The 17,550-nt window shown below is 56.0% G+C and overlaps 1 protein-coding gene across 4 annotated transcripts; it reads right to left on the bottom strand.

Annotated features, from left to right (window-relative positions):
• Positions 1-293: 293 nt before the first annotated feature.
• TNFAIP8L1 (TNF alpha induced protein 8 like 1) lies at positions 294-14,073 on the bottom strand. Of its 4 annotated transcripts, none has more exons than XM_032306888.1 (2): positions 13,905-14,073; positions 294-1,429 (listed from the first exon to the last, which is right to left on the bottom strand). In XM_032306888.1, exon 2 carries the CDS (start codon positions 1,422-1,424, stop codon positions 864-866), a length of 561 nt encoding a protein of 186 aa, XP_032162779.1. In that variant the 5' UTR covers positions 1,425-1,429; positions 13,905-14,073; the 3' UTR covers positions 294-863. The 4 variants fall into 4 exon arrangements, with proteins under 4 accessions (XP_032162779.1, XP_032162770.1, XP_032162762.1 ...); XM_032306879.1 differs by having other exon boundaries at positions 294-1,432; positions 13,905-14,072; XM_032306871.1 differs by lacking the exon at positions 13,905-14,073 and adding an exon at positions 12,637-13,031.
• Positions 14,074-17,550: the final 3,477 nt, after the last annotated feature.

Here is a 17,550-nt window from a genome sequence, read left to right as displayed (position 1 = left end):
CGTTGCCTATGAGGTCTGGTCACAGCTGCCGCTGGTCTGCCAAACATGTGAGATAATCGTCTTCAAATGGGCATGCGTCACAGATGGCTTTACCCTGGAGCCCCGAGTCAGGGACATGCACTGTCCCCTCCCACGTGGGAGTCTGGGCTGCGATTCCAGCCCCATCAAGGCATCCTTGCTGACAGCAGACTCCCCTCAACAGTCTCCTGGGCTCCTGGTGCTCCTGGGGCTGCTGGAACCGAGGGCCCCCCGGCCCAGCTGTGGCAGCAACAGAAAGGTGTTCCCTCTTGTTCTGGAGGCCAGAAGCCTGTGATCCGGGTGTCAGCTGGGCCGTTCCAGGCGGCCCCCCCCCAGTTTCAAAAGTTCCCCTTCCTACAAGGACCGGGGGCCCAGCCATATACCAGTGTGACCTCATCTTGACTATCATCTTGATATCTGCAATGACCCTATTCCTCAGGAAGGTCCCATTCAAAGGTCCTGGGGGCTACAACTTCAAAGAATGTGGGGAGATGCAACTCACCCTGTAACACTCCCTTCTGGTTCCCCACGACCCTTCATGTCATTAAGTGACAAGTGCCAACTTCTGGGGCCTTTGGTGGCTGGAGGGGTGGTGCCAGTCAGGTCAGGTCAGGTGGGTTACAGCAGGCAGCAGTCTTGGGGTGCCCAGGGAGGCCACAGGCTGGCCGGCTGAGCTTTTCTCCCCCGGAGACGGAGACGGGGTGGATGGGGAGGCGACAAGAGTCCTTAAAGCCACTGCCTCCCACAGATTAGCATCCTCTCCAAAGGGGCGGTTTGGCCAGAACTGGATGGGAGAAAGGAGGTTCTGGCGTCCCCCGCAGGAAACCCAGCCCTGAGGTCATAGGTCATATGCTGCCCTCGTCCAGCATCCTGGTGAGGCCCTCGCAGATGCGGCGCAGGTGCGAGCGGTAGGGCTCGGCGGGGCCGTAGAGCGCCGCCAGGAAGTCGCAGTCGGCCAAGTGGCCGAAGACGTGGTTGATGCGGCCGTGGGACTTGGCGGTCAGGTGCGCGCCCACGGCCTGGTGCAGCAGGTCCCGGCACTCGTGCAGGGCGGCGGCCAGCACGCGCCGGTCAAAGGTGAACTCCACCTGGCGGAAGCTGACGGCGGTCATGGCCGCGCAGCGCGCCCTCTGGCGGAAGCGCTGCAGCAGCGCCAGCTCCTCGCCGCCCAGCCGGCCGCCGCGCAGCAACACGCCCAGCTTCACCGCCACCTTGACCAGGTTCTTGAGCACCTTCTGGGCCTCCTTGCGGCTGCGGGTGAACTCCTTGGTGGCGCGGTACAGCTCGTCCAGCACCTCGCTGCTCGTGTCGTCGATGAACACGGCCACCGTGGCCTTGGACGCCATCTTGCTCAGGAGCTTCTTCTGGGCCTGCAGGGCCAGGCTCTTGGTGCTGAAGGCGTCCATCGGCCCTGCTGGGAGGAGAGGCACACGGATGTCAGTCCCCATGGCCCCCAGCCCTTCCAGGACCTTCCCGGCAGGCCCCTTGTGTTTGCTGCCATGGTGTGCTGGGTCTGTGAAATGGGCGCATGCGGGCGGCCCAGCCCCAGGGAGCCCCACCCACGGGAGCCTGCGGTTTGGCACACCAGCCAGAAGCACCTGCTGGGCGCCAGGGCTGGGTGCGGGGTGGAGGCAAGTCAGGGACACGTGGCCCTTCCCACCCTCAGGAGCTACAAGATGCCATTGTGGGGGCTCCCCTGAGAGGCAGGGATGCAGGCAGGCCTCCTGGAGGGGGGGGGGACAGGTGAGAAGGTGGGCAGAGGGACGGCAGACCTCACACTCTGCAGCCCAGAGGAGCTAGAGCATAGAGCACAAGAACAGGCAGGATACCTACACAGAAAAGCCCTTGAAAACAAGCAGTCACACTGAAAAGATGGGGACACAGAGGACACTAAGGGATCTAAGGGAATTCGTTTCTAAAAAGAGAAAGAGGGGCACCTGGGTGGCTCTGTTGGTTAGGTGTCTGCCTTTGGCTTGGGTCATGATCACAGAGTCCTGGGATCGAGCCCCCACATAGGGCTCCCTACTCTTTGGGGAGTCTGCTTCTTCCTCTGCCACTCCCCCTGCTTGTGCTCTCTCTCTCAAATAAATAAAATCTAAAAATAAATAAAAATAAAGGAAGGAAGGACAAGAGGGAGGGAGGAGGAGGAAGGAAGGGTAAAGTCAAAAGAGTGAATGCATAATGGTGAAATCTGGACAGGATGTTCTCCAGTCCACAGACCCAACATATCCTCCCTGTGGGCTGAGGAGAGGCTCAAGGTGAGTTATCACAGGCCGATTCCATCCCCTCTCCCCCAATCCAGCTTGTCATTCCCCACCCTATCCTGCGGTTCAGTAGGATGGGGGCCCCAGGCCCCAAGCCCTGGGCTGTTTAGGGTGGAGGAGCCCAGTTACTACCAATTCCCCAGCCTTACTGTCCTGGCATATTTACAGCAGACAGCCCTGAGGCCCTCCTCCAGCGAGGAATGAGTCAGGTGGACAGCAGCCTGGGCTCTGGGACCCGGGGGTGAGGGCCACGTGTGAGGTTTCTAGAAACACATTGTTCTAGTGACACCTCTGATCTAGACACACTGACTTGAGACCACTTCCACTCAGGAAAGGGCCGGGACAATAGCCAAGAAGAATGGCAGGCCAGCTCTTAGGGCACAGTGACCAGGCCTCTGACTACAATCTCTGTTCCTCACACCTGTCCCCATGGCTGACTTCCAGATGCCCTGAGCTCTGAAGCCAAGGAAGGGCCGGAGTTCTTCCCAACCTGCACATCTGGGCATGACCCTTCCCTTCCGAGGACCAGCCAGCAGCTCCCATGGCTCCCGAGACCGGGCCCCACGCCTCATTCAGGTGCCGTACCCTCCCCAGTGAACTCCTATTCATGCCCCTGGAGCCCTGGCTCCCAGGCCCCTGCCTTTTTGAAGTTTCATCCCTCAGCTCAGCTTGGAAGCCATCCCCGAACAACCACACTGACGGTGAGGCACCTCCTCTGGGCCACGCAGTGCCCCAGGGACTCCCCCAACACTGCCCTGCCCCACCCCGCCTGCCTTCACTCCCCAGCTGGCCAGCCTCACCCCAACCAACAGGGGAGGCGAGGGGCTTGCTTCCTTACCTGCTGTGTCTTTGGAGACTCCAGAAAAATGAATGAGGCGAGCCGGAGACCCACCCCCAGCCCTCACCCAGTGTCCCAGGCCCTGATAGAAATGCACTTCCACCCTGGCCCCAGGCGGCCAGACCAGGGAAGCTGCGGGGGTGCTTGCTCAGCCCCCAGAGCCCCCACAAAGCCCGTCTTTGTGTGAGTTCACACCCCGAGAGAAGTCCCACCCCCTGGGCTGCCCCCTCGCCTGCCCTCAGAGGTCAGGGTGGGCACAGGGAATGGCAGGACTGCCTTCCCTGCCCCCCACAACGTCCCCAGCATGTGGGGTTACGCAGGCCTGGGCCAGAGCAGGGGGGGCTGCAGACTCAGCACCACGTGGCGGGCCCTGAGCCCACAGCATGTGCCCGTTTCATCATTTCCACCAGGCAGTAGGCTGGTTGGCAGTTTGCTGAAGAAATTACAAAGGCTCAGAGAGGCTTAGCCACTTCCTCGAGGCCACACAGCAATACAGCAAATGACCGCCTCTGCAGGCCTACTCTTTTCCACCTTCCCCACTTGGTGCCTGCAGATCACCTCGAGTTTTCAAGGGCCAGGAGCTGTTTCACTGACAAATCTAGCCCCACTATTTAGGACCTGCTCCCAGATCTGACTGTGTAGTCAAGCAACATAACTGCCTTGTGCCTCAGTTTCCCATCTGTAAAATGGGAAAGACTGAACTAACTCTGTCCTCGGGCAGAAGATTGTGGCCAACCCCAATGCCCACCCCAGGCTGTGAGCTTCCCCTGGGCCAGGGGCTGGATGCCACTGGCTAGAATTCTGCCATTCAGCTCCCTGAAGGCGTAGCCCCACTTATCTGTGAGATTCTCTGGGAAAAGGACCCCAGCAGCTTCAGGCTGCCGAAGGAGTACCTGTGCCTCCCAGATGACCTCCCACTGGTTTCTCTAGAATGTTCTATTCCGTTCCCTGCACCGGGACCACTCCTCTCCCTGTTACTCATCCTGTAAACTGCTCAGCTAAGTCTCAGTGTCAGAGTCACCTCCTTCTGGAAGCCTCCCATAGCACCCCAGGCATGCTCCCATTTTGGCCTTGCACACCTTGATTTCACAGTTCGTCTCCCTGGCCTGACAGTGCAGCCAGGGGCCAGGGCTCCCTTGTTCACACAGTGCCTCCCGTGCTCAGCCCAGGGCCTGGTACACAGCAGGTACCCCATACGTGTTTACTGAATGCATGAAGGAAAGGACATCCGCAAACATCAGAAATGAGAAGGGACCCCTAAGGCCTTGGGTTCAGTCTCCCCAGCTTACTGATGGACAAACAGGCTCAGAGGGGGAAAGGACTTTCCCTGAGTCCAGGGAGGAGGCCCAGGCACCTGGAGCCCAAGGGCTCTGGAGCCCAGGCCTTGCTGCCTATTGGTTGCTGTGTGACCCTCGGGGGCAGGGTGGAGGGGCACTGTCCCTCTCTGGTCCAATCTGCACGTGCTGGTTGAGCGTGTTGGTTCTGGAGGGGAGTTGGGCCCCGAGCAGGACCTTCCTTCTAAGCTCAGAAGGAAAAGGGGGTGGGCGGAGGCAGCTGCAGTCTCCATCCGGGCCTCCACACTCCTAACCCCTCCAGCCAGCCCCCAGACCTGCTCACACCTGGGCCAGCCCAGCTGCGTGACCCCTTCTCCCTGACCCATTGTTCTGCTAGAAACCCCCGATCCAAGCAGGCAGACAAGGAGATGACTACAATCCCAGGGGAGCAGGCCACGGACGAAAATAAACCCCGGCCTTCCTTCCTTCCTGCACACTCCCCCAGGTCCGCGGGCGGGCAAGCCAGGAGGCGGCCAGGCCGAGCCATTTCAGCCCTTCTGGTGCAACGCCTTCCCAGGAACTACCGAGGGGCTCCAGGGCCAGATGGTCAGTGTCCCTGGTCCGGCCACCAAGGGCCCGAGCATCCCATTTTCGTCAAAGCTAAATAAGCCTGCTAGAGGACGGAGGGCTCAGCTGAACACTCATTCAGTTGCCAGTGAGCATTTAGGGAGCACCAACTGTGTGCCAGGCACTGGGGATATCGGGATGACCAAATGGGATCTTATCCCTGCCTTCTGGGGGTCTCCAGCTTTTAAGATGCTGGCCACCTTATTACAAAATAATTCAGGTCCCCCATTTCCCTGGAATGGAGTCTGCAGACACCACTGTCTACCTGTACCTGCCAGCTTAAAAACAAAATAGGGGGCGCCTGGCTGGCTCAGTCAGTTAAGCATCTACCTTCAGTTCAGCTTGATCCTGGGATCAAGCCCTGCATTGGGCTCCTTTCTCAGTGGGAGCCTGCTTCTCCTTCTCCCTCTGCCCCTCCCCGAAACTCATGCATACCCTTTCTCTCTCTCTCTCTCAAAAATAAATAAAATCTTTAAAAAATTAAATCTTTAAAAACATAAACTGATGGTATAAAGGTGGTATTCTTTTTTTTTTTTTTAAGATTTATTTATTTATTTGACAGACAGAGATCACAAGTAGGCAAAGAGGCAGGAGGAGGCAGGGGGGCAGCAGGCTCCCTGCTGAGCATAGAGCCCAATGCGGGGCTCCATCCCAGGACCCTGAGATCATGACCCGAGCTGAAGGCAAAGGCTTAGCCTACTGAGCCACCCGGGTGCCCCTAAAGGTGGTATTCTGAGTCAGACTGATTGGGGAAGGGTCTAGGACATCCATCTGGGTCTTTACAGATGGTCTTTAAAAAGCCATCAAGCTTGATGGTCCTAAAACTCTGTGATTTTGCTAACACGCATCAAAGTGTACACTTTCCAGGGATGGGTTATGGCATGTGAATTTATATCTCAATAAAAAAAATCTAGTCTTACTCTAAAGAAGAAACATCAATGGCCAACCAGCAGCTGGAAAGTTGCTCAACCTCACTGGCTGCTAGGGAGATGCCTGTCAAAATCATCACCGCCTCCCCTCACCCCCCCGCCGGTGGGGGGGCTGTGACTACAGCAACAGGCCGTCATGAGAAACTGAGGCTGGGGGCAGTGAGAAATGGGGTGGCTGCTGTGAAAACCCACGTGTTGGCTGCTCCTCAAACAAACAGAGCCTTACCAAGCGACCCAGCAATTCCGCTCCTAGGTAGCTCCCCAAAAGCAATGAGAACATACGAAACACGCAAGCTTGCACGCGCCCGTGCATAGCAGCATGATTCATACAGCCAAACAGTGGGGCCAATCACGTGTCCCTCAATGGGTGAAGGGACACACACAGCATGTGCACCCCCTACGTGCATGTCCCACAGCCACGAGAAGGAGCGAGACGCCCTCATGTGCGGCCCCGGGGATGGATCGCAAACTCACAACACGTAGGGAGGCAACCAGACATAGAGGGCCACATGGGGTGTGAGTCCACGCATGTGACACGCCCAGAACAGGCTCCTCCATGGACCGGAAGGGGGCTTGTGGGGACAGGACCTGGAGGCAGACAATGGTCAGTGGGGCAGGGGTATGTGTGACTATTGATGGGGATGGGGTTTCTTTTTGGGGAGAGGGAATGTTCTGAAAGTTGAGCACTTTAAAGTGGTGAATTTTATGGTATGTGGGTTATACCTCATCAAACTGAACACTTACTATGTATATTAAGTGTATATATTTTAGGGACATCTGGTGGCTCAGTCGGTTAAGCAGCTGCCTTTGGCTCAGGTCATGATCCCAACATCCTGGGATCGAGTCTCACATTGGGCTCCTTCCTTGGTGGGAAGCCTGCATCTCCCTCTGCCTGCCACTCTGCCTATGGTCTCTCTGACAAATAAATAAATAAAATCTTAAAAAAAAAAAAAACCACAAAAACCAAGTATATATATTTTATAGCTCTCTGCCCCTTACTATGTATGTTTTATGCCTCATATTTAAAATGTTAAATAAATTGAACATTTGACAAATCAGGGTTTGGGGGTGCCTGGGTGGTTCAGTCATTGGGCACCTGCCTCCGGTTCAGGTCATGATCCTGGGGTCCTGGGATCGAATCCCACATCGGGCTCTCTACTCTGCAGAAAGCCTGCCTCTCCCTCTCCCATCCATCTGCTTGTGTTCTCTCTCTCGCTGTCTCTCTCTCTCTGTCAAATCAATAAATAAAATCTTAAAAAATAAATTTAAAAAATAAAAAGCCATAATTAAAAAGAAAAGAAAAATCAGTATTTGGCCCATAGTGTAGTACAAAGAGAAATAAAAGGGTCACACGAGTTAAGGTTTGTAAGTCGCTTCTGCCTTGCCGGGCACATAGTAGGCAGCTACCACCGCAGGGCTGCCCAACAAGAATTGCCCACCTTTGAAACTCAGGCCCTCCACGCTTGAGGATAGAGCACATCTCTCGGAGATCTGCCTATGGGGCACGGCAGTGAACTTGTAGCTACAGATTCCTCTCGAAAAGAGCTCCACCTTTCCCTAAATTTACCCAGGAGCTGCAATTCGGGGACAGTCACTGAGGACTAAAACCTTGCAAAAGCCCACTTAACGGTCTGGTTCCAGCAGAACATGAGGAAGCTGTGAGCATCAGGGGGCGACTCAAGGCACACGGCTGGATGCCTCGTGTCCCTGCTCCCTGCCCCCCAAAGCCAGAATGTCCTGTTAGCACCGCAAGCAAAAAGAAAGCCCTCCAAATTTCCAAAATAGTCCCCTAAGAGGGGGACCTTGCTGAAGGAGGAGACACCAGTAACCAGTGAACACAAATACAAACAGGAAAATCTCAGGGAGAGATAAGAGCCAAGGAGGACAGGGAAGTGGTGGCCAGGGACCGCAGGTGACCTTGGCCAGGACGGTCAGGAAGGCCTCTCTGCGGTGGAGCTGCCAAAGCTGGGAATGGAAAGACAAGGTCTGGCGGAAAGGTGAGCCCGGCAGAGGAAACAGCTGTTGCAAAGGCCCTGGGGCAGGACTGTGCCTGGTGGATTAGAGGAGCGGTGACGATAGTGAAGGCCACTGTCTGGGTCCTCCCACAGCCCTGATATCTCCCCACAGGGACCCCAGACAGGCCCCATGGCCTTGGGGGCAGCTTTCCCATCTATGAAATGGGTGTCCATGTACAGAGTCCTTGGTCCACATTCTTCCCCAGAGCTGTGGAGTCCAGCCCATACCTCTTCTGCCAACCCCAGGCAAAGGCCTTCTGGACTCGGAACTTTGTCCTGTTCCCCAGTTTGGGCACTCCAGCTCCCAAATACCCTGCAAACTGGCCATGGACCCTGATCTTGAACCTCTGGGCTGCTCTAACATCGCTTACCTGCAGAGGCAAAGACAGGAGGCAGGACTGTCCCTGAGCCTCCCGAGAGGTGAGGGCCACACACCGGGGAATGGCGTCCTCCCAATGGACCCTGTTCCCTCCAGTCCCTTCAGTTTCCAAACCCAGGCCACTGTCTATCCCGTTACAGCCACAACCCCCTCTGTCTCTCCATTGCTCAGTGGGCTCCAGCCTCACCCATCCCCTCCATGCACACGCTGTGCCTCTCCCAGGGCTGGGGAGCAGGGGGCGTTCTCAGCATAAGGGTCCCGCTGCTCAGAGAGGCTTTCCCGAATTATTCACCCCCGGTCTCTACCTCACCCCGTTTATTTGTAACAGTTCATTGTACTGGATTCATGACTCAGGGTTCCTATGCTAGGCTCGAGGCCATGAAGGTGGGTAATGGGTCTGTCTTAGTCCTGGCAGGGTCCCCAGTACCCAGCCCTGGGCAGGCAGTGGATCATCATCAGAGGATTGTTGAATGACTAACTGATGAATGAATGCAAACCGAAGCACAGGTAATACGGGCGGGAAATGAGGTTGGAAAGCTGCCCGGGCCCTGTTTGCTGGGAGGCCCTGGAGGTTGGGAGTGGGGAGACTCCTCCCGGCCCTCCCCCATCCCACTGGGACTGAGCACACTGCAACCCCGGGTTGAGTCTCCCACGGCCAAATCGATTCTCGCAAAATGCTCTCCGTAAGTTTCGCCAAACTGGGATCGATCGTTGGGCTTTCAGATGTGGTTGACAAACATGTGCAGTTCTGGGCATGGGGTGTCACCTGACATTCTCCTTTATGGGAACAATCCAGACAAACGTGAAACAAGGGGAATGAAAACTGCATTCATCAGCAACAAGAGCAGCAGTCCGTGCCGAGCCAGATGGCAGGCGACCCCGGGGCCGGAGAGCGTCTCCTCAAGTCTCTTGTGCTTTTCACAAGGAAACCGCTGTGGACCCGACACACTGTTGAGTTTAATTCTCATCCCTGGCATTCTCTTCATGACTTTCTTGAGTTCTGCCAGGAGCTGGCAAACCATGGCCCACTGCTCGTTTTTGTAAATAAAGTTTTATTGGCACATGGCCGCAGCCAATCCTTCTATACCATCTAGGGCCGTTTCCGCACCAAAAGGGCAGCCTTGGGTAGACGGGACAGAGACTGTGTGGCTTACAGAGCTGAAAATATTTATTCTCGGGCCTTCATAGAAAAAGTATGCCAGCCCCTGGTCTAGACCATCAACAGGACAATAAAGCAAACCCCGATGTGTAGTAGTTGCCAATTTCCAAGGTGTATGTGCTCCCTGCCAGGGGCCAATTTCAAGCTTCCAACTTGATGGCAGCAAAGGTAGAACTGGGAAGAGCTGCTCACCATTTCCACCAACCACATCCGAGAGACAAAAACGACCTCAAGAGTACAGATCGTAGTAAAATACGGCAGAATAATTAGGAAGTTATGATTTTTGACTATTTATGACATTTGCTTTTTTATGACTTTTATCAACCTATGATTCACACACCATAAAACACGTCCTTTAAAGTGTACAACTCAGTGGTTTTTATATATATACACAGAGTTGTGCAACTATTGCCATTATCTAGCTCCAGAACATTCCGCCACCCCAAAAATCAACCCTGCCCCCATCAGCGGTCACTCCCCAGCCCCCGGCCCCCACGAACCCCCTTCCTGTCCGTGGAGGAGCCTGGTCTGGACATGTCACACGTGTGGACTCACTCCCTGTGTGGCCTCCTGTCTGGTTCCCTCCCTGCATGTTGTGGGCTCGGGGTCCGTCTGCGGGGCTGCGCATGTCAATGCTTCCCTCCTTTTTATTGCCAAATAATATTCTATACCCTCATTTTAAATACAGTGTAAGCTCATAGTCTGTCATTTTTAATAATGGTTGTGTTTAACAACCCAGCCATAAAAAAAAAACGCAAGATGAGACAGCAGGGGCTCTTGTGAGCCGGGCTGGGCCAGGACAGCAGGCCCCGGGACCACGGGGAGCCCATCCCTGCCGCATGAATTCTTCATGTCCCACACAAAGGGCATCAATAATTGATGGACCAGCTCAGCAGGGCCGGGCCGGCCTCTCCATCTCACCTCTCTGAGCCCCGGCTGCGGCGGCCCGGGAGGGCCTCCGTCCACAGCAGCAAACGCCCCCACTGTCCTTGTGCCGCATGAGACACCAGGGCCCCGCGGTGTCGGGCTGTTACCAATCACCACTCAGAACTCACAGTTGATGCCCAATTTGGATATGGCAAAAGGAAGAGAGAAATCTGCTCGTCTGAGGGGCTTGGGGGCCTCAGTGGTTCTCAAATGGGTTCTCCAGAGCCCTGGCAGGGCTCCCCCCAAGGATGAGCCGGGTCTGGCCACCTGCCGGGCGGCCGGGGGAGCCGGGACACTGCCAGCGATGGTCAGACTTCCACAGAAGCAGAGCTTGGGCACCGAGCAGGAATGACAGGAGAGCACAGCCCACCCCCTACAGAAAAGACCAGGCCAGGCCTCGGCTCAGGCCCCGCAAAAGATGTTTCACAGCAAGTGGAGGAGGCCCGCATGGGGCACCAGGGTGTCTGCAGCCCCTAGGGGAGCCCCAGCTCCACCCACCTCTCCCCTCTCTGCTGCCTGAATCCTAGTTCCCTGAACCCTGGGCCCTCCTTCGGGCTCAAACTCTCTCGCCTCCCCATCCGTCCTCCCCAACGAGGCCACCAGAGGGCGCCGGTGATCACCAGAATCGGGACCCACTTCCTCTGCCCACAGCCCTCCACAGCTCCCCTTTTGGAGGTAAAAGCCCCAGTTCTTCCCATAGTCCACAGGCCCATGACCTCATCCCCTTCCCCCCCCTTCCCCTCACTCGCTCTGTTCCAGTCCCATGGGTCTCCTCACTGTCCCTCCAACACTCCCGGTCCAGGCCTGCCCTAGGGCCTTTGCACGGGCCGCGTCCCCTAACTGGAAGGCCCTTCTCTCAGGTCTCCACGTGGCTGTTTTTTTCTTAGGATTCAGGCCTCAGCTCAGATGTCCCGTTCTCAGGGGTCCCTCTCAGATCCCCCATTTAAACTAACTTCCACATCCCTCCGTCTCTCCATTGAGTTCATGCAGTTACAGGGAAGCGGAATTAGATTTCTGGATGATCACCTGTGTTTCCCAAGTCCCATCGGTGAGCCAGGTGAGGGACGACACCGACTCGGCCTGGTCAGTGCCATGTCCCTGGGCGCCCTGTACCAGGCTTCGGCTCACAGAGGGGCTCAGAATCTGCTGAGTGAATAAATGACCTCCCAGCTCTAGAGGGGTCTAGGATCTGAGAGCTCCTCCAAAGGCCCCACAGTCCAGCCAGGGAAACTGAGGCCCAGAGAGAGATAACCCAAGGTCACATAGGAGTGCTGCATAACCTCCTCTGGAGTGGGGGCTCTCCCAGGTAAACACTCCCCAACTTCCACTACCCCATTGGACAGAAGTGGAAGTTGAGGTCTGGAGAACAGTGTTAGATGATCCCAAGGACTGGGACAGAGGAACTTCCGGGAAAGCTCGGGTGGGGGGTCCCAGAGAGTTATCTGGTGGGGGAGGGGTGGGGGTAAGGGCTGCCCAGGGGAGGTGCACATGCTGTGTAAGTGGCCCAATCCTGCCCCCACCACATCTCTAACACCTGGGGTGGACCCCCACATCTAAGTCTCTAACACCTGGGGCCATGGACCCGGCCCCCTCTATGTCTCTAACACCTGGGGCTGTGGACCCCCTCTCCTTCTACATCTCTGTCACCTGGGGCCATGGACCCCCACCTCTACAACTCTAATACCAGGGGTAGTGGACAGCCCCCAATCTCTAACACCTGGTGTGGGGAGATGTGGACAACCCCCTGTCTCTAACACAGGGGGCCGTGGACAACCACCTCCGTCTCTAACACCTGGGATTGTGGACCCCTCCCCTACATCTCTAACACCTGGGGCTGTACCTGGACGAGCCTCAGCCATTACTCAGCCTCTGACTCTGGGCGGGGACATTTCAGCCACAACAGCTGGAGCTTTGTCCTCAGGCACTGTCTCCTGGCCCCATTCAACAGACAGGGACACTGAAGCCTCTTAAACCCACCATATCAGATCACCAAGCAACCAAAAGGCCCCTGTCCTACCCAGGCCTCAGATGAGGAAACAGGTTCAGAGAGCATCTGAGCTGCCCAAGGCCATGCAGCAGGAGGGGACCCCATAGGGCTTCCAATCTGCACCTGTCTGACTCGTCTGTTCAGTTAGGGACCTCCCACCCTCATCAGAGAGGAGTTCAAGCTCCCCACTAGCAGCCCCCCAGTGGTCTGGGCACTCACCTACTACCAGCATCCCGGGCCACCAGGCCTGCCAAGTGGGAGAAGCACAGCCCAGGTGTTTGTGTGGCTGGGGCGACAACTCTTTGTTCTGGTTTCCATAGGTACCGCGTCCCAGGGCCTCCCCGCTCTGCTCCTCCCAGCTGCCCAGCCCTCGCCTGGCAGTCTCTTGGCCCAGCCTATCTAGGCAACTTGTTATGTTTTAAAGTCGGTGCCCATGGACCTGGCAGGGCAGTTGAAGGAACAGCCCATGCAGAGGCCCCAGGGCAGCACCGCGTCTGGAGTTCGGAGGAACGTGGGGGTTGGTCTGGTTGGAGCAGAGTGAGTGAAGGGGAGAGAGAGAGGACCAGAAGGAGACATGCAGGGCCCACATTCCTGCACTGACCCGGAAGCAGCCCTCTTCCCCAGGGATTTTGGTCCCTTCCCATTCTACAGATGGGAAACTGAGGCTCAGAGAATCCAATCGCTTGTGCTGGGTAGCATGGTGAGTGGCAGAACAGGAGCCTATCGGTCTGATTCCAGGGTCTGAACTCCACAACCACTAGGCTGAACTGCCCGCACTTCTCCGTGGGCCTCCCCAGGGCATCCAGCTCCGGCAGCCGGCCTCAGATATGCTCCGGAAGCAACCTTGGAGGCCCATTTACAGCTGGGGCTGTCCCTCCTCCAGGAGAGCCCCCCAGGATAGAGGAGGCGGTGATGCTCGCAGATCTAGGTCAGGCCACCTGCCAATTACCTCGGCAGCTACAGTCCCAGTTCACAGCTGACAAAACTGAGGCCAAGGCTTCAGGCCACTGGGAAGCTCCCAGGTGGCCAGTCTGGGTGGGCCTGGCCATGGCTCTTCCGGCTGCCTGGACTAGCCAGAAGCCACACACATTCCCATCACCGCACCTTTGTTTGGCCAGGCTGCCCACTACCTGAAATGCCCTCCCGACTTTGGAATCTGGGAATCCGGCCCTAGCACCTGGCACCCTGCACAGCGAAAGGGGCAGAGTCCATCAGAGTCCCCATGGGGGTGCGGGGACGCTGGTCCCAGAGCACAGCCCCACGCTTGGGAGGGCAGTTCAGACCCGATCTGTCTTCCCCTAACCCATACAGCAGGAGAGTGACGGGACCCAGAGCGAAAGGGAGAAACAGGGGGAAACTCAGGCAGGGATACCGATAGGCAGGGGGTAGGCAGGGAGTGCAAGGGCGTGGGGGCGAGAGAGACGGGGCGTCCAGGTGGCCCCCGAGGTGCGCCGAGATGGGGAGGCGCCCCGGCATCGCTCCCTCACCTGCTCTCCGGGGCCTGTCCGTCGGTCCGACCGTTGGGGCTCCGTACAGCCGCCTCTGAGGGGCCGTTGCGGCTGCCGCGGGACTCGCGCGGGAGGACTGAGAAGGGACTGGACCGGGCGGGCGGGGAAGCTCGGTCACGCCCTCCCGTAGCCCCGCCCACCGCGGCGGCCCCGCCCCTCCCCCGCCCTCGCGGAAAGGCCCGCGACGGGGGGCGGGTCGAGGGTGTGAAATCAGCCAATGGCAGTGCGGGCGGTGTACGAAGAGCCCAATGAAAGCAAGTTATCGGGAAGGGGGCGGTGTCTGGGGCGGGGCCGAACGGCTCCGGGGGATTCCTCCGGAATCGTGAAACGGGCCGGATGCGGTGTTGAGCGGCTGGCGAGGGGGGTGGTTTGCCAAAGAAAGGGGAGGAAGGAGATCCAGAATCAAAAACAGAGAGAGACCCGGTGGGGAGGGGGGCAGGGAGAAAAACAGAGAGCCCGAAAGGAAAACAGACCACCTCGCCCCGGCAAGCCCCTTCCTCCCTCGGGAACTCACTTTACCCACCTGCGTGTTAGAAACTGAGGCCGAAGCACGTTTCCTAAAGCACAGCCCCTAGGAACCCTTTATATCAGAATCACCTGAGAGCCCCTTAAAAAATGCAGAGTCCTGCAGCCCTCGATGGGCTGAGCTGACGCCAGGTTGAAGATAAATCTCCCTGAGCTCAGGTAAATCCTCAGGTGAGGTCGCTGGGTGGACAGACCCTGGACCACCCCCCCGGGGGACGCGCAGATCCAGCCTCGATTTCCGTGGGAATGAGCCGGCAGAACACGCAGGAGCCTCCTGGCCGCCAGCGGGTGAGGTGGCTGGGCCAGCTGGGGCCCCCCCAGGAGGATGCAGCTGTGAGTCCTGGGAACTGGGCCCAGGAGCGGCTCCCAGCTCCCCTGCTGCTCGGTTTCCTCCCTGCAACCCAGCTCTAGGTCCCAGTTTTAGCTGGGGCCCAGGGAGGCCAGAGCAGACCAGACAAGTGTTTGTGGCATTCCTCCTGTGTGCACTTGGGACACCCACAGCCCCAGCACAGAGTTCTGCTCCTGAGGCAAAGAGAAATGAAATGTCCCTTTATCTCATTTCGGAGAGGGAAACTGAGGCCCAGAGAGGGGCAGTGACTTGGCTGAGGACACACAAACATGGGTGGCAGGGCCAGGATTCAAACCCAGGAGTACTGGTCCCAGTACTCGCCTTCAGCCAAGTCCTGCCCTCTTCTTAGTCCAGGGCTGCTATCCTCTGTGCGATTGCCATCCAGATCCTGCATTCTGGCTGTGGGGCACATCCTGGGCCCTGCGGGGTGTTGAGCAGTATATCTGGCCCCCCACCTACTGGATGCCAGCAGCCCCCCCCCCCTCCTGGTCCCAACAATGTCTCCCTCTCCCTCTGCTGATAGATGAATAAAATCTAAAAAAAAAAAAAAAGTCTCTAATCATTGCCAAGTGTCCCCTAGGGGGCAGAATCAGCCCTTTGAGACCCACTGTTAGAGATCCATCTCTTCATGACTCCGCCCCAAACTGTGAGGAACCCCTCTTTGGGTCAGGGTAGTTAATGAGGCCAAAGAGGCAGGGGAAACTGTTTTTAGCATCTCATCAAACCACAGCAGACTGTTTCCGTGAGTGCAGGGTGGGCGTGGGTGGACTGTGACCCAAGCTGGGTTCAAAACCAGCTTTTTCCTGATCTCCCCGCCAGTGTTCGCCTCTCTGAGCATCAGTCGTCCGAATCTTTGACATGGGAACAGGAAGGCCTACGGGTCCGCAGAGAGGACAAAAAGTGCCCACAGGGATGCGAAGACATTGGACCAGTTGTACATTGTCCGTGGGATCATAAGAAGGTGCAGCCACTGTGGAGAAGTTTGGTGGGTCCTCCAAAAGGAAAATTACCATGTGGCCCGGAGAGGTTGAAAGCAGGGACTTGGACGGATATTTGCACAATGTCTATAACAGCATTGCCCACAGCAGCCGAAAGGGGGGGACAATGCGAATGTCCATCAACAGAGAAACAGATGAACAAAACGTGGTCCATCCACACACTGAATATAATTCAGCCGCCAAAGGAGGGAAGTACTGATTCATACCACCTGGATGAACCTTGCAAACATGAGCTTAAGTCACCAGTCATAAGAGGACAAGTACTGTCTGATTCCACTTTCTTGAGGGACCTAGAAAAGGGGACTCTGTAGACAGAATGTGGAAAAGAGGTGACCAGGGGCCTGGGGAAAGGAGAATCGTTAGTCAGTGTTTCATGCAGACAGAGTTGTGTTGAGGTTGATGGTGAGGATGTTTGCAACAATGTTAGTGTGCTTAATGCCCCCTGAGTTGTACACGTAGAAATGATTATAATGGTACACCTGAGTGGCTCAGTTGATTAAGCCACTGCCTTCGGCTGGGGTCATGATCCCAGAGTCACAGGATCAAGTCCCGCATCCGGCTCCCAGCTCCTCGGGGAGTCTGCTTCTCCCTCTGACCTTCTACCCGCTCATGCTCTTTCTCACTTTCTCTCTCAAATAAATAAATAAAATCTTTTTAAAAATGATTATAATGGTAAACATTATGGTATATGTTTATCACAGTTTGAGAAAATGAATAATGTAATATACCCAAGTCGCCAAATTGTATGTTTTATTTTTTTTTTTAAGATTTTATTTATTTGACAGAGAGATCACAAGTAGGCAAAGAGGCAGACAGAGAGAGGTGGGGAAGCAGGCTCCCTGCTGAGCAGAGAGCCCAATGCGGGGCTCCGTCCCAGGGCCCTGAGAGCATGTCCTGAGCCGAAGGCAGAAGCTTAATCCACTGAGCCCCCCAGGCGCCCTGAATTGTATGTTTTAAATGGGTGAATTGTGTGGTATATGAATTACACGTGTTTTTCATAAATCTGGGTTTATTTTATTTTATTTTTCATTTTTTAAAAAGTAGGCTCCATGCCCAGTGCAGAGCCCAATGTGGGCAAACTCAGGACCCTGAGATCAAGACCTGAGCTGAGACCAAGAGTCCAATGCTTAACCAACTGAGCCACCCATGTGCCCCTTTAAAAAGATTTTATTTTTAAGTAATCTCTATATCCCAAGTGGGACTCAAACTCACAACCCTGAGATCAAGAGTTGCACGCTCTACCTGCTGAGCCAGCCAGGGGCCCCTAAAGCTATTTTTTTTTTTTCCCAAGTGCCTCACAGCACACCTGGTAATAACATTATTAGAGCTGGGTTTTACTGATCACTTTTTAAAAAAGATTTTATTTATTTATTTGACAGAGAGAAAGATCACAAGAAGGCAGAGAGGCAGGCAGAGAGAGAAGGGGAAGCAGGCTCCCTGCTGAGCAGAGAGCCCGATGCGGGGCTCGGTCCCAGGACCCTGAGATCATGACCTGAGCCGAAGGCAGAGGCTTTAACCCACTGAGCCACCCAGGAGCCCTGATCACTTAAAAAAAAAAAAAAAAAAAAAAAGATTGTATTTAGTTATTTATTTGACACACAGAGAGAGACAGCAAGAGAGGGAACACAAGCAGAGGGAGTAGGAGGGGGAGAAACAGGCTCCCCGCTGAGCCAGAAGACCAATGTGGGGCTGGATCCCAGGACCCTGGGATCATGACCTGAGCGGAAGGCAGATGCTTAACGATTGAGCCACC

Source organism: Mustela erminea, chromosome 1 (assembly GCF_009829155.1).
Source record: "Mustela erminea isolate mMusErm1 chromosome 1, mMusErm1.Pri, whole genome shotgun sequence".
Taxonomy (NCBI): domain Eukaryota; kingdom Metazoa; phylum Chordata; class Mammalia; order Carnivora; family Mustelidae; genus Mustela; species Mustela erminea.
The sequence above is the reverse complement of the archived record's forward strand: the minus strand, read 5'-3'. Positions and strand labels throughout refer to the sequence as shown.